Source organism: Piliocolobus tephrosceles, chromosome 14 (genome assembly GCF_002776525.5).
Source record: "Piliocolobus tephrosceles isolate RC106 chromosome 14, ASM277652v3, whole genome shotgun sequence".
Lineage (NCBI taxonomy): Eukaryota > Metazoa > Chordata > Mammalia > Primates > Cercopithecidae > Piliocolobus > Piliocolobus tephrosceles.
The window spans coordinates 4827056-4842471 of NC_045447.1; the positions used below are offsets into that span (position 1 = coordinate 4827056).

Below are 15416 nucleotides of genomic sequence, written 5' to 3' on the forward strand. Positions count from 1 at the left end.
CTTCGCAGGGAGCTGGCAAATGCGCCAGCCTCGGAGTGGAATTCCGATTGGCTTTTAACTAGTGATGTCCAGCGGCTTGCGCACATCAAGATAGAGCCAAGCGGGGCCAGCAAATCCCTGCCTTGCCATGGGATGGGTTTTCAAGCCAGGTCTGGACAGCTTATAAGAAAAAAACGCCGGTCAGTCTGCATGTTTTATTTATTGGTACCCGAGGAAATGGGGGCTGCCTTTCCAGAATCCCTACCTCCAACCCCCTAGCCTTTTGGACACTGGAGAAGACTCCAGATACCTAAGATTGGAAAAAGTTCGAATTGGAAAGCACTGAGACCAGAGGTCAACCCTCCAGGGCTGGCCAGACACGTAACAAATGTTCAATGACCGTCAGGTCCCTTCCTTTCCCTTCCAGGACGAGGGTCCTGGTCCTCCGGTACCCATGATTGGAAGGTCCAGTACTGGCCCCGCAGGCTGGCCTGAGCCTTAAGGAAGTCCTCGCTGAACTCCATCTCAGCCTGGCTGCTCTCTGACTCCCAATAGAGCACCTGCTGCCCATGGAACGTTGTGGTCCTCAAGCTGTGGGTGTCCCGGATCTGAGAGAAAAGGGGCAGCCCAGAAGGACCGGCCATAAGTGATCATTAGCACTCACATTAATTAGCCCTTAATGTGCAGGGGCTCACAGATTCCGGATCACATTTAATGCTTACAAAGCCCTCCTAGGAGTGCGCTGTTACTCTACCCAGAAAACTGAGCTCCAGGGAAGTTACATCACTTCCCCGAGGACACTCTTGTCAGGGTGTCAGAGCGGGGCCAGGCTGCCTCCTCTGGGGAAGCTGATACCCTGCAGAACACAGTTCTCCCAGGACACGGGAAACCTTGGGGAGGGTGCAGGGTGCTCCTCTGTCCAAGTCATATCAGACTGTAAAATTATGCTTCAGTCCTGGGTTAGCTGTCAGTCTGCATCAGAAAGGTCTTTACCATTCTTTATCATTTTGTTTTTTTTTTTTTTTTTTTGAGACAAAGTCTCACTCTGTTGCCCAGGCTGGAGTGCAGTGGTACGATCTGGGTTCACTGCAACCTCCACCTCCCGGGTTCAAGTGATTCTTGTGCCTAAGCCTCCCCAGTAGCTAGGATTACAAGCACACGCCACCACGCCTGGCTACTTTTTGTATTTTTAGTAGAGACAGGGTTTCATCATGTTGGCCAGGCTGGTCTCGAACTCCTGACCTCAAGTGATCTGCCCTCCTCGGCCTCCCGAAGTGCTGGGATTACAGGTGTGAGCCACTATTTCACTCTTGTAGGTAGCTCAAAAAACATTTCTTGGTGAATATGTGGAGGAAGCGCTCTTCTCCCATTCTTTCACTAATGATTTGGAGGGTTTGAGTCTGAAATAAACTGAAGGGGGTCCCCTAGTCCTGCCCCCACTAGGGAAAGCTGTCCAGAATCACAGCACAAGTCCCCATGCTGGGCCTCACCGAGATGTAGCTGGCATTGGCTCCCTTGGTCCCATTGTCCATGTCGGTGGCCAGGGCATGGATAGCAATCCGGGCGTGCGGAGCCACATTAATGAAGAGCCGGCAGCCCCCTGCCTTACTTGTGGCTGGACTCAGCGAGGGGCTCACGATTTCACCCCAGGGCCCAAAGAGCTGCATGTCACATTCTGCAGGGGGAGCAAGTGGGACATAGAAACCCAGACAGACCGCTGATGCCATAGGCCAGGGCAACTCACAGCTGGGAAGCAGTGCAGGGCAGCATGGCACTGTGGTCAATATCGGGGTTCCCAGGCAAACCCTGCTGAACCCCACCTCTACCACTTCTTGGCCCAGTGACTTTAGGCAAAGGCTAAATGTTCTGGGCTCTGGTTCCCTCCTCTGCAACTGAAGGAAACAATGGCATGCACTGAGCAGAGTGGTCTTTAGGACTCAATGATGTCACATGTGCAAGAGTGTTTCACACTGAACCTGGCACCAAGGATAGGCTCCACCCATGGCAGCCACTGCTGTTCCTCGGAGCTCACTGGAGCCACCACCTGCCTGTACCTCCTGCACCTCTTTCAAGGCAGGTGCCTGTGTGGGTGGGGCTGGGCCAGGAAGTGAGAAGCAATGTGAACGGTGACAGTGGGCTCATGGCCTTTTGGCAGGACCCAGCAGCGTCTGTGCGCTGAGGCACATACACAGCTCTCTACCCAGGCAGGTGCTGGGGCAAGGAGGAGGCACACTAGGTCTCTGCAGAGGCTAAGCCCATTGCCTCTAAGCCCCTGACACCTGAGGGAGCCAAAGAACCTCTGGAACTGGCTAGGGAAGCCAACTTTGGCCAGCTCGGACTGTTGGGAGAGGGCAAGCCCCCCAGGACAACCGAGAGGGCTATCAGAGGGTATCTAGGGGGCCATGGGCAAGGCAGGGGTCCCTGAGGTGGCATCCTCTGTCTGAGGTGTGCTTATGGGTGCACACGCATGTACAAGTATGTGTGCTCACACCAGTGCACTAGAACAGGGCCGAGGGACAGTGGCTCCCACAAAAACTTAAAGGGCCTTGAAAGGCTGGAGGGTTGGGGGCAGGGCGGGTGGGTGTGGGGCAGAGGCCTGAGGGACTGACTGAGGATGTGGACCACATCCCACATCCATCCATCTTGCTGCACAGTCCCAAAGAGGAGGGATGTAGCACTCATCCTGTGACCTCTCCCTGGCACGTACAGACTGACACTGGCCAACCCCAGCTCCTTCCATCTCAGTCAGCTCCCTCTGTATCTTCCCACTACCCCACTGGGACTGGCCCCATCCCCAGCAGCACCCACCCAGCCTCCCTGCCAGGACCGGAGCACCCAGGGGAGGTGAAGGCCTGGCCATACCTCTGTAGAAGGTTTCAGGAGCAAGCTGGCTTCCATACCGCAGCAGCACCCCACCTCCCGGCTGCCTGCAGCGCTGCCTCACCACCAGCGTGTTGGTCTTGGAGCTGAAAGTCATGCCCAATAGCTTCCTGCACATCTTCCTCCAGGTGAGCCGGCCCCAAAGCAACAACATGTCCCCTAGGAAGCGGCAGGGCAGTGAGGGTCCAGCACTACCATGCCTGGTCAGCAGAGGAGTGGCTCCGGGGTAGACTGAGCCGAGTTCAAGTCCCACCTCTCCTACTGCTGGCTATGTGACTCTAAGTAACTGAGCACGTCACTTAATCTCTCCTAGCCTCAGTTTCCTCATCTGTAAAATGCAGATCATCACTCCCCAGTCATGAGATGGAATGCAAACTAAAGTTGGGAATATACATGGGGCTCCTGCCAGGAACGGGGCATGCAGCGTTGTGCTGGCTCCCGGCAGGGGCCATAACTGGCAGCATCGCTTGCACGGCCCTAGACATACCCGCACTGCAGTTGAGAGAACTCTCAAGGACGCGGAGGGTCACCACCTCCCCAAGGGGCCGCCCAATGGCCACTGCACAGTCTGCCTGCCCTGGTCCTCGCATGTCAATGGTTCCTGTTGGCTCAAGGTGCTGCCTGCCACAGGCACCTGAAAAGGGAGCAGGAGACAGGTAAGCAGTGCTTCCGGGATTTCCAGCAGGGCAGGCTCCGGGGCTTCCAAGCTGAGGAAGGAGACCAGGAGGTGGGGGGGTGGGGGGGGACCCTGTCCTCCAAGGCCCAGCTGGAAGCCTTCTCAGGATAGGGAGGGGGGCTAGGTAGGTCAGAGCATCACCCTCAGTGCAGAGGGCTGCTTCCAGATGCTCTGGCAAGTAGGGCACATGCAGAGCAGCCCAGAGGCTAGGGGGCTCACAAGCTGGGTCCCTAACTTCAAGTTACTTCCCCTTAATAGTAGTAAAAGGGAGGTTTTCCTTTGCCAGGGAGGAAGAGGGTCAGCCCTGATCCTGGCCTCCCAGGCACACATCCCAGGGACCAAGTTCTTCTGCCAGTCCTTCCCAGAGGGAGATGCCTTTGCCCACCCCTCCTACAGCAGCTGCCCGACAGGAAGGAGGACAGGACGTAACTGGACTGCGCCGAGCTTTCCTGGGGCCCGGGCAGGAGCCGCCGAGGCTGGGGAGCTGGGGAGAAGAGCAGGGCCCGGGCCTGGGACCACTCCAGGGAGGCACCAGCAGGGGTGGCTGTGGTCTGTCCTGGAGCAGTGGCTTCTTCGTGAGGCACCAGGTTGGGCGTCCCCTGTCCCACACAGGGCCCAGCCCAGCAGCCACGCACAGTCACTGGCTTGGGCAAGTGCTGGCAGAAATCAGCCGGCACAGGTGCCTGGGCCTGGGGTCCGAGGCAGGTGTCATGCCGGCGCTGGATGCCATCCCCACAGGAAACAGAGCACTGCCAAGAAAGGGGAGGAGGAGTCACAGCTGACCCTGCCAGAAAGTGACAAGGACAGTGGTAACCACAGGCTAGGAGTGATCCAATATAATCTTTGTACAAGCTGGGAGGCAGGTAAGTGTCTCCATTTCACAGATGAGAAAACTGAGGTTCAGAGAGGGCACCCAGCACAGGTCATGTAGGTGGGAGGAGCCAGAATTCAAGCCTGGGTCCCTGTCACCCTCCCTCACGGCCTCTCTGTCTCTCCAAGCCTTAGAGCAAGCAGGCCTGCGGGGCTGCGACTCATCTCTGTCTGCTGTGCCCGTGCCCCCTCCACACCATGAGCGAGCCCCTCCAGGGGGCAGCCTGAGCTCCATTTACCATTGTCTTTCCTGCCCTGCCAGGTGTGTGGCACAGCTGGCATTCTGTCATCTGTATAGAACTGAGTGGCCTGCTGTTCATCTTCCAGTGTCCCCAAACCTAAGAGCCTCTTAAGTCCTAGCTGCCCACAGGTCTCTAGGCCTTCTGTGTATCTGCCTCTAGGTGCCCCCTCACCAACAGACCCAGCTCTCTCCTTCCTTTCTGGGGACACAATGAACCAATGCCCCCTAGACTCCCTCACACATAAGCAGCCACAGCTGATGCCCGCCCTAGCCCCATAGGGATCCCAAGCGCCCACTGTGCTCACCTCCGTCCAGGTGCTGACATACCAGCGGTAGGTGCAGTCAGCAATGAGACAGGGGACGCTGGCCTGGGGCCGCACCAGTGCTGCACAGGCCGCCTCATCCACCTCCACATCCTGGCCTTGGTCGAGCTGCACACAGGCCACCGAGCGCCTAGCAGTGCCAAGGCCACAGCTGGCCGAACATGGGCCAAGGGACATGACTTTCCACCTGCAGGAAGAGAAGACCCCAAAGAGAGGCTGGGTCTCCCCAGAAACGGTACTGCCCCATGTGGGCCCCTCTCCACCCGCGTGTCCTCGAACAGTTGCCTAGACAGCTTCTGTGGCCAGGCAAGATGGGAAGTGCAGCCACAGAGCCCCTCCTGTCTGGGGCCAGGGCTCACAGCCACAGGAGAGCTACCAAAAGGCCCTGGAGGAAAGAGGCTTCTTTTTCCCTAATTGCACATCCCCCTCTCATCGCCTTTCTCACAGAACACCTGTCAGCACCCCAGGGGCTGCCTATGGACCCAAGTAACAGCAACAGGAAGCGAACCCCTGGGTAACAGGAGACAGATCTCACCACCCCACATTCTACAAGGGTGAAGGCTGAGGACCTTAACCCTGCCCATGTTGATCTGTAATCATTCAATAACTAATTATGGCCCGCGTTCTTCAGAGCCCAGACACGAACCCAGGCGCCTGCAAGGGAGCTGGGATCTTCATCACAATACTGTTCTCCCCCATGACCCTGCAGCGCTGCCTCTTGGACCCGTGCCTCCCGTGGCCTGGCGCTGTTCTACATGACACTGGGAGGTGGCAGTGAACCAAACCAGACCCCACCTCCTCTCGGAGCATGGATTGTTCTCCATTTCGGCATCACTGGCATGAGCGACTGGATGCTGCTTTGCTGTGGGGGCTGTCGTGTGCATTGCAGAAATTTTATTTTTTAGTTTATTTTAATGGTTTTCTTTGAGACATGGTCTCATTCTGTCATCTAGGCTGGAGGGCAGTGGTGCAATCACGGGTCACTGCACCCTCAGCCTCCAGGGTTCAAGCCATCCGCTCACTTCAGCCTCCCAAGTAGCTGAGACTACAAGCGTGTGCCATCATGCCCAGCTAACTTTTGTAATTTTTGTTTGTTTTTGTTTTTGAGATGGAGTCTCACTCTGTTGCCCAGGCTGGAGTGCAGTGGCACGATCTCAGCTCACTGCAAGCTCCGCCTCCTGGGTTCATACCATTCTCCTGCCTCAGCCTCCCGAGTAGCTGGGACGACAGGCGCCCGCCACCGCACCTGACAAATTTTTTGTATTTTTAGTAGAGACAGGGTTTCTCCATGTTAGCCAGGATGCTCTCAATCTTCTGACCTCATGATCTGCCCACCTTGGCCTTCCAAAGTGCTGGGATTACAGGCATTAGCCACTGCGCATGGCCGATTTTTATATTTTTTGTAGAGACGGGGTTTCACTATGTTGCCCAGGCTGGTCTAGAACTCCTGGGCTCAAGCGATCCTCCCGCCTTGGCCTCCCAAAGTGCCAAGCAGAGCATCACAGGAGGGACGAGCGTGCCATTCTGGACCGATGCTCAGGGAGGGTTCTGGGTCATTCTGGAGTTGTGGTGTCTGAGCCAAGCCTGGGGGAGGGATATCCAGGGCCTCGAGGATATCCACAGAAGACATCAGGTAGCGAGAGCTAGCACAGAAGCCCTAAGTCAGGGGATTATCCCTGGAATGTTCCAGGACAGTGAGGCCAGGGTGGCTACAGCAACGTCAGAGGGATAGCCAGAGCTCATGTGGTGTGTGCCTGCATCCCAGCTATCCGGGAGGCTGAAGCAGGAGAATCACTTGAGCCCAGGAGTTCAAGTCGGGACTGGGCAACATTCAGAGATAGTGAGACCCCATCTCTGAAAAAAAGTGAGGTGAGGCACAGTGGCCCAAGAGGCGGTCTGTAGAGAACAGGGCTACCTGGCAGGCTGTGCTAGGTGTGGGGGGTGAAGTTTAATCACCATGCAGGCAGCGTGCAGTGTGAAAAACCCTGCAATTCCCATAAAATCCCAGATCATCTCTAAATGTGATGTGGAAAAATAAATGGGACACACAGCCAAGGGACTTTAGCACAGGCAAAGAAATCAGGACACACTTGTGACACGGATGTTAAATGGCTATAAAGCTACAACATTTAAAACAATTTTTTATGGGCAAGAGAATAGCTAGAAAAAAACACAAACAGAAACTGGCAGATCACTTGAGGTCAGGAGTTGAAGACCAGCCTGGCCAACATAGTAAAACCCTGTCTCTATTAAAAATACAAAATCAGTTGGGTGTGGTGGTGGGCACCTGTAATCCCAGCTACTCGGGAGGCTGAGGCATGAAAATCACTTGAACCCAGGAAGCGGAGGTTGCAGTGAGCTGTGATTGTACCACTGCACCCCACCCTGGGTGACAGAGAAAAACTCTGTCTCAAAAAAAAAAAAAAAAGGAGGCTGGGCGCAGTGGCTCACGCCTGTAATGCCAGCACTTTGGGAGGCCGAGGCGGGCGGATCACAAGGTCAGGAGATCGAGACCATCCTGGCTAACATGGTGAAACCCCGTCTCTACTAAAAAAAAAATACAAAAAGTTAGCCGGGCGTGGTGGTGCGTGCCTGTAGTCCCAGCTACTTGGAGGCTGAGGCAGGAGAATGGCGTGAACCTGGGAGGCGGAGCTTGCAGTGAGCCGAGATCTCGCCACTGCACTCCAGCCTGGGCGACAAAGTGAGACTCCATCTCAAAAAAAAAAAAAAAAAGGAGAAGAAAAAAACCTAGTAGAAAGCCTATACATAGATTCTAACATACACCAATACCACCAAGGAGCCACCTGGGGGCATCAGGGCTTGTTCAACAGATGCTGGTTAACAATTTAGAAAAAAAAAAAAAAAAAAAAAAATTTCCTTGGTCCCTACTTTGCAAATACATTAGTACACGGTTTAAATGTAAGTAAAATCTCTCTTTTTTTTTTTTTTCTTTCTTTGAGACAGGGTCTCACTCTGTTGCCTAGGCTGGAGTGCAGTGGTGGTGTGATCTCTGCTCACTGCAGCTTTGACCTCCCAAGGCTCAGGTGATTCGGTGATTCTCCTGCCTCAGCCTCCCAAGTAGCTGGGAATACCGGCATGCACCACCATACCCAAATTTTTGTATTTATAGTAGAGATGAGGTTTTGGCATGTTGCCCTGGCTGGTCTCAAACTCCTGGGCTCAAATGATCCACCCACCTCAGCCTCCTAAAGTGCTGAGATCACAGGCATGAGCCACCACGTCCAGCCTAAATTTAAGTGAAATCTTATCTGTAAGTGGATTTATTTAAAACTAAACTGGCTGGGTTTGATGGCTCACGCCTGTAATCCCAGCACTTTGGAATACTGAGGTAGGCAGATCTCCTGAGGTCAGGAGATCGAGACCAGTCTGGCCAACATAGTGAAACCCTGTCTCTACTAAAAATACAAAATTAGCTGGGGCGTGTCCCCTGTAAGCCCAGCTACTCGGGAGGCTGAGACAGGAGAATGGCTTGAACCTGGGAGACGGAGGTTGCGGTGAGCCAAGACTGCACCACTGCCTGGGCAACAAAGCAAGACTCTGTTTCAAAATAAATAAATAAACGTAAGTGGACAGGAAGGAAACATGGCAGTAGGGTGCTATCTATTAAACCTGAGTGCTGGAACACACATGTCCGTTACATTCTTTTCTGGACGTTTCTATATGATGTAGAAAAGTACTTCTTTATTAAAAATGCAGACCGACAAAAAGAAACCATTAAAGAATTGTAAATGAGGTAGGCAAATGTTTGCCCTTTACCACTGGGCTCTGGACCTCACGGACTTGAACATGATTCTGTCCCATGTCCTAGTGTGGCTGTATGTGTCCCTGCAGGGACCTCCATCCCTCCCGTCTTCCACATCAGAATGCTGGTGCTCACAGCTTCAGGTTCTGCTCAAATGCTGCCTCGTCTGTCCCCCAGGCCTCCTGACACCGCACCCTGCCTGCATGGTGCTTAAACTTCACCTCTCACACCTAGCACAGCCTGCCAGGTAGCCCTATTCCTTACAGACTGGCTCTTGGGCCACTGAGCCCCCCCACCCCATCTTGTTTTGTTTTGTTTTTGAGAGGGAGTCTCGCTGTGTTGCCCAGGCTGGAGTGCAGCAGCGTGATCTCAGCTCACTGCAACCTACACCTCCCAGGTTCAAGCCATTCTCCTGCCTCCACCTCCCAAGTAGCTGGGATTACAGGTATACACCACCACACCCAGCTAATTTTTGTTTTTTTGTTTGTTTGCTTTGTTTTTTGAGGTGGAGTTTCGCTGTTGTTGACCAGGCTGGAGTCCAGTGGTGTGATCTTGGCTTACCACAACCTTGGCCTCCCAGGTTCAAGCCGTTCTCCTGCCTCAGCCTCCTGAGTAACTAGGATTACAGGCATGTACCACCACGCCTGGCTAATTTTGTATTTTTAGTAGAGTGGGGTTTCTCCATGTTGGTCAGGCTGGTCTCGAACTCCCGACCTCAGGTGGTCCGCCCACCTCAGCCTCCCAAAGTGCTGGGATTACAGGCGTGAGCCACCACACCCGGCCTAATTTTTGTATTTTTAGTAGAGATGGGGTTTCACCATGTTGGCCCGGCTGGTCTCAAGCTCCTGACCTCAGGTAATCCACCCGCTTCGGCCTTCCATAGTGCTGGGATTATAGGCGTGAGCCACCACACCTGGCCCCGTCTTGTTTTTTTTTAGAGATGAGGTCTCACTGTGTTGCCCAGGTTGGACTTGCGCTCCCGGACTCAAGTGATTCTCCTGATTCAGCTTTCCAAGTAGCTGCGATTATAGGCGCACACCACAGCACCTGGCCTGGCATCTGCAGACACCAGGAGCTGCCCCTCCCGTCACTGGCTGACTCACCTAGGTGGGCAGGGCTCCAGGCTGCAGGCCTCCTGGGGTTCTGGGCGAGGCAGCCCCTGGCATTGGGTGTCCAACAGGATCTCCTCCTCCTCATCCTCCCCATGGGCCCGGGCACAATACAGGATCCTCCGCATGACCCCTCCCCCACAGCTCACGCTGCAGGCCGCCAGCTTGTACTGCCACCTGGAGCAAACTGAAGTCAGGAACCCAAACAGCCCCAGGGCCTGGGAACCCAGGGGAGTCAGGTCTCCCCCTTCATTTCCCCAGACCAGGAAGAGACAGGAAGCTGGGAAGGGCCTGGAGAGAGGTTCTCTTTCTGGAGGCCCCCTTGTGTCCTCACCAAGAGGCTTGGCAGAGTGGACAGAACATTTGGACAAACCCATTTTACAGAAGGGAGAGGTGAGGGCAAACGACAGATGTCATATCCCAGAGACAGTGGGGACAGGGGTCCAGGCACCCAAGGGCCCTGCGTGTCTGTCTTGCACAGTGATCCCAGCACCACTGCCCTGGAGCCCACCTCGCTAGCTCTCCCCTCCTCCCCTCCTGCTGTGTTTGGCTGCATCACACTGAATACCATCCATCAAACTGCATTCCCCCTCTGTCCGATTATTATCTGTCCTCTTTTCCCCCTCCATTTGCTCCAAGAGGTCAGGGACATTTCTCTGCCTTGTTCTCTGCTGTGTCCCCTAGCTCCAGGACAGCCCCGGGGTCTAGGTGCTCCATAAAGAGCAGGTTATGAAGAAACATCCCAGCAACCACATGTGCCCACAGCATCCCAGATCCTGTGCAATGTACTTTACACGCATTGCATCTAGCATGCATTTTACACTCATTGCATTTAGCATATACTTCACATGCATTTAATCCTTTCATTAAACCCCCCCCCCCCAGTCTTCTTGGGGCACAATATGACCTGCTCCCACTGGTGAGGACACTGAGGGTCAAAAGATCCGGCTTGGAGGTGAAGGAGGAGCCAGGATGCAGACCTAGAACCCCCTGTCTCCTTGGGAAGGGGCCCACCTGGCAGGGCAGGGCTCTGGGCTGCAGTCTTCAAAGGGGCTGGGCCGGGGCTCTGGCCCGCACTTGGAGTGAGATAGGCGGATGGGGCGGCCATGGTCTAGCCTCACACAGTGCACAGCCAGTGGCACCTGCCCCCCTCCGCAGGTCACCGGGCATGGAGCCAAGGCTCGGGTCTCCCACCTGCAGGGAGAAGGCCAGCACTCTGTAGGAGGCCACATCCCAAGGCCAGACTTTCCCCTGCACAGTCTTGCCCCCCTCACTCACCGAGCAGGGCACGGGACAGCCTGGCAGACCTCCTGCCGGCTTCCAGGCTTGCTTGCCAGGCCACACAGCTCCTCCTGGACAGGCACCCTGAGTGCAGAGTCCATGCACAGGAAACGCAGCTCCATCAGGCCTGCGTGGACGAAGCAGAGACCCGGAGCCCCAAGGGGCGGGCTCAGCAAGGACCGCAGCCTGGGCTCACTGGGCAGCTCTAGCACTTAAGGCCTGAATGGGTTTCAGTCCTGGCTCTGCCACTTACCAGCTGTGTGACCTCAGACAACTGACTTAACCCTCTGAATCTTAGATTTAAAAAAAAGATAATGGCATCTACCTTGCAGAGTCATTTATAAAGATTTTTAAAAGGGGAGATGAAAAGTGCCTGGCACATAGTAGATACTTGACAAATGGTAGCTGTTATTGTTTATTGAGAGGCATTATAAGAATTGCAATATGGGCCGGGCACAGTGGTTCACGCCTGTAATCCCAGCACTTCGGGAGGCCGAGGCGGGTGGATCACGAGATCAGGAGTTCGAGACCAGTCTGACCAACATGGTGAAACCCCGTCTCTACTAAAAATACAAAAATTAGCTGGGTGTAGTGGTGCGCACCTCTAATCCCAGCTACTCAAGAAGCTGAGGCGGAGAATCACTTGAACCCAGGAGGCAGAGGTTGCAGTGAGTCAAGATCGCGCCAGTGGACTCCAGCCTGGGCGACAGAGCAAGACCCCATCTCAAAAAAGAAAAAGAAAAAAAAATCTCAATATGAAAATCTCTGTGTCTATCATAAAGATGTTATTAGGGCCAGTTTTCTCAAGTCTCTCCTTTAGGAATAGCCTCCAAAGAAATAGGCAGGCTCAGTGGCTTATGCCTGTAATCCCAGCACTTTGGGAGGCCAAGGTGGGCGGATCACCTGAGGTCAGGAGTTTGAGTCCAGCATGGCCAACATGGTGAAACTCCCTCTCTACTAAAATAAAATACAAAAATTAGCCAGGTGTGGTGGCACATACCTGGAGTCCCAGTTCCTTAGGAGGCTGAGGCATGAGAATCGTTTGAACATGGGAAGCGGAGGTTGCAGTGAGCCAAGATCACGCCACTGCACTTCAGCCTGGGTGACAGAGGGAGACTGTCTCAAAAAAGAAAAGAAAAGAAAAAAAAATCTCTTGGTTGGGCACAGTGGCTCAAGCCTATAATCCCAGCAGTTTGAGAGACTGAGGCAGGAAGATCACTTGAGCTCAGGAGACCAGGCTGGGCAACATAGGGAGATCCCATCTCTGCCAAAAATACAAAAATTAGCAGGGTATAGTAGCTACTCAGGAAGCTGAGGTGGGAGGAAGCCCAGGCGGCAGAGGTTGTAGTGAGCTAAAATTGCACCACTGCACTCCTACCTGGTGACAGAGCAAGACCTTGTCTAAGAAAAGTAAAGAAAAGAAAAGACAAGACAAGACAAGAAAAAAGAAATCTCTTTTTGGTCTCGGTTTCAAACAGGCTGACATTTTACTGAGCAAGTGGTTAGGGTTTTCGTTTAAGAACACGGTGTATCTTCTCAAGCCCATTAGGATGGCCATTATAAAAAACACAGGAATAGGCCAGGTATGGTGGCTCACGCCTGTAATCCCAGCACTTTGGGAGGCCAAGGCAGGCAGATCACCTGAGGTCAGGAGCTTGGGACCAACCTGGCCAACATGGTGAAATCCCATCTCTACTAAATAAAAAAATTAGCCAGGCATGGTGGCAGACGCCTATAGTCCCAGCTACTCAGGAGGCTGAAGCACGAGAATCACTTGAGCCCCGGAGGTGAAGCTTGCAGTGAGCCAAGATCGTGCCACTACAATCCAGCCTCGGCAACAGAATGAGGCTCTGTCTCCAAAAACAAATAAAAATAAAAACCAGAAATAAAAAGTGTTGGCAAGGATGGGAGGACATTGGAAGTCTTATGCACCATTGGTGGAAATGTAAAATGGTGCAGCCACTGGGGAAAACAATCCAGCAGTTCCTCAAAAATTAAACATAGAATTCTCATCCGACCCAGTTAGCACACTTCTGGGTATACACCCAAAAGAACTGAAAGCAGGAACTCAAACAGATATTTGCACACCCATGTTCACAGAAGCATTATTCACAATAGAATAGCCAAAATGTGGAAGGAAGCCAGTGTCCACTGATGAATAAATGGATAAACATATAAAGGATACACTCACAATGGAATCTTTTGCAGCCTTAAGAAGGAAACACACGTGCTACAACATGGATGAACTGTGAGGACATCACACTCAGTGAAATCAACCAGTCACGAAAAGGTAAATGCTATATGATTCCACTTCTACAGGGTCCCTGGAATTGTAGAATTTGGAGACAGAAAGGAGAATGGAGGTTGCCAGGGTCTGCAGAGGAGGAAATGGGAGTTCATGTTTCACAGGGACAGAGCTCCAGTTTGGGAAACTGGAAAAGTTCTGGAGAGGATGGTGGTGATGGCCGCACAACAATGTGACTGTGCTTTTATGTCACTGACGTGCAGGGGGAGAAACAGTTATGATGGTAAATTGTATAATATGTGTGTTATACTACAGTAAAGCAAGATTGGGAAAATAGAAGAATGCTGTGTATCTTTTTTTTTTTTTTTTTTTTTGAGTCTCGCTCTGTCTCGCTCTGTCGCCCAGGCTAGAGTGCAGTGGCGCGATCTCTGCTCACTGCAAGCTCTGCCTCCCGGGTTCACGCCAGTCTCCTGGGACGACAGGCGCCCGCCACCACGCCTGGCTAGTTTTTGTTTTTCTTTTTGTTTTTGTTTTTTTTGTACTTTTTGGAGAGACGGGGTTTCACTGTGTTTGCCAGGATGGCCTCCATCTCCTGACCTCATGATCTGCCCACCTCAGCCTCCCAAAGTGCTGGGATTACAGGCGTGAGCCACAGCGCCCGGCCTAACACCGTGTATCTTAAAGCTAAGGTTTCTCTGCTCGGGTCGTCAACTGGGAACCCCTCTGGCCGCTCTGCCGGGGCCATCAGGAACAGCTCTCGTGCCACACTGCCCGGCATTATTGTCTTTTCCTACTTTTCAGCCAGTCAGCGCTCACATTTGAAGTGGCTGTCAGCTACTATACTTAATCTCCTTGTATTACCGCGTGTTCCCATATAGTCTGGATTTTCTGCAATCCACCTCAAATGCTCTTTAGAAGGAGGCAAGATGCGGCCGGGCGCGGTGGCTCAAGCCTGTAATCCCAGCACTTTGGGAGGCCGAGACGGGCGGATCACGAGGTCAGGAGATCGAAACCATCCTGGCTAACACGGTGAAACCCCGTCTCTACTAAAAAAACACAAAAAATTGGGAGGCCAAGACGGGCGGATCACGAGGTCAGGAGATCGAGACCATCCTGGCTAACACCGTGAAACCCCGTCTCTACTAAAAAATACAAAAAACTAGCCGGACAAGGTGGCGGGCATCTGTAGTCCCAGCTACTCGGGAGTCTGAGGCAGGAAAATGGCGTAAACCCCAGAGGCGGAGCTTGCAGTGAGCTGAGATCCGGCCACTGCTCCAGCCTGGGCGACAGAGCGAGGCTCTGTCTCAAAAAAAAAAGGAGGAGGCAAGATGCAAGTGGATAAGAGAGTTACCATGAGTGCTGGTCCCCAGGAGCATCCCGGGGGCCCTCACCTCGCCCACAGGAGACGGAGCATGGCCCTGCCAGAGGGGTCCACATGTGTGCAGCTTGAGCCCCTGTCCTGATGCTGCCCCATGGGGAGGGAGCCTCCTCCCCTGCAGAGGTGGCATCCAGCTGTGGGAAACAGCAACAAGTTCATGGGTCTGGGACTCCTCTGAGCACCCAGCGACCCCCGTCCCAATCTTCTCAGGAGGCAGCAGAGAGAGCAGGAAGTGGCATGTGCACACTGGGGCTCCCTCCCCTGCTCCCTTGACTCCCCAGTCTCCCAGCGGGTGTCCTTGCTGCACACCCCACCTTTGCAGGCTCCTCAGCAGCACGAGTGCTCACTGTGGGCCTGGCCAAGAGCTGGGAACCAAGAGTGGGACGTGGGAGCATGACTGGCCCTGCAATCCCCCCAGCCATGAGGAGCGAGGGTTGCCAGCACCCAGGTCAGAGAGCAAGGCCAGTCAGTCTCCAGCCCCTGGACACCAGGCGGGAGCCCGGCAGCGTTTCTCTGCACAGCAGCTGCATTATACTCTCCTCAGATGCTTCTCTCAGCCCGGCTTGCAAGGGGAATGGGAGCCTCCCGAGGGGCCCTGAGCCCTCTTTCTAAGCTTCTTTTCTGAGCAGGGGTGGCCCTCAGACAGCATTCCCACAGAAGGAAGGTGTTCT

The 15416-nt window shown here is 53.8% G+C and overlaps 1 protein-coding gene across 1 annotated transcript in view; it reads right to left on the minus strand.

The window, feature by feature from the left end:
• Positions 1-214: 214 nt before the first annotated feature.
• ADAMTS13 (ADAM metallopeptidase with thrombospondin type 1 motif 13) overlaps positions 215-15416 on the minus strand; it is a 43173-nt gene continuing 27971 nt past the window's right edge. Inside the window, 11 exon segments of the mRNA XM_023188990.1 lie at positions 215-410; positions 413-587; positions 1470-1654; positions 2842-3018; positions 3347-3493; positions 3966-4284; positions 4952-5156; positions 9836-10018; positions 10856-11035; positions 11120-11249; positions 14759-14879. Coding sequence (XP_023044758.1) covers positions 382-410; positions 413-587; positions 1470-1654; positions 2842-3018; positions 3347-3493; positions 3966-4284; positions 4952-5156; positions 9836-10018; positions 10856-11035; positions 11120-11249; positions 14759-14879 — 1851 coding nt within the window. The 3' untranslated portion in view covers positions 215-381.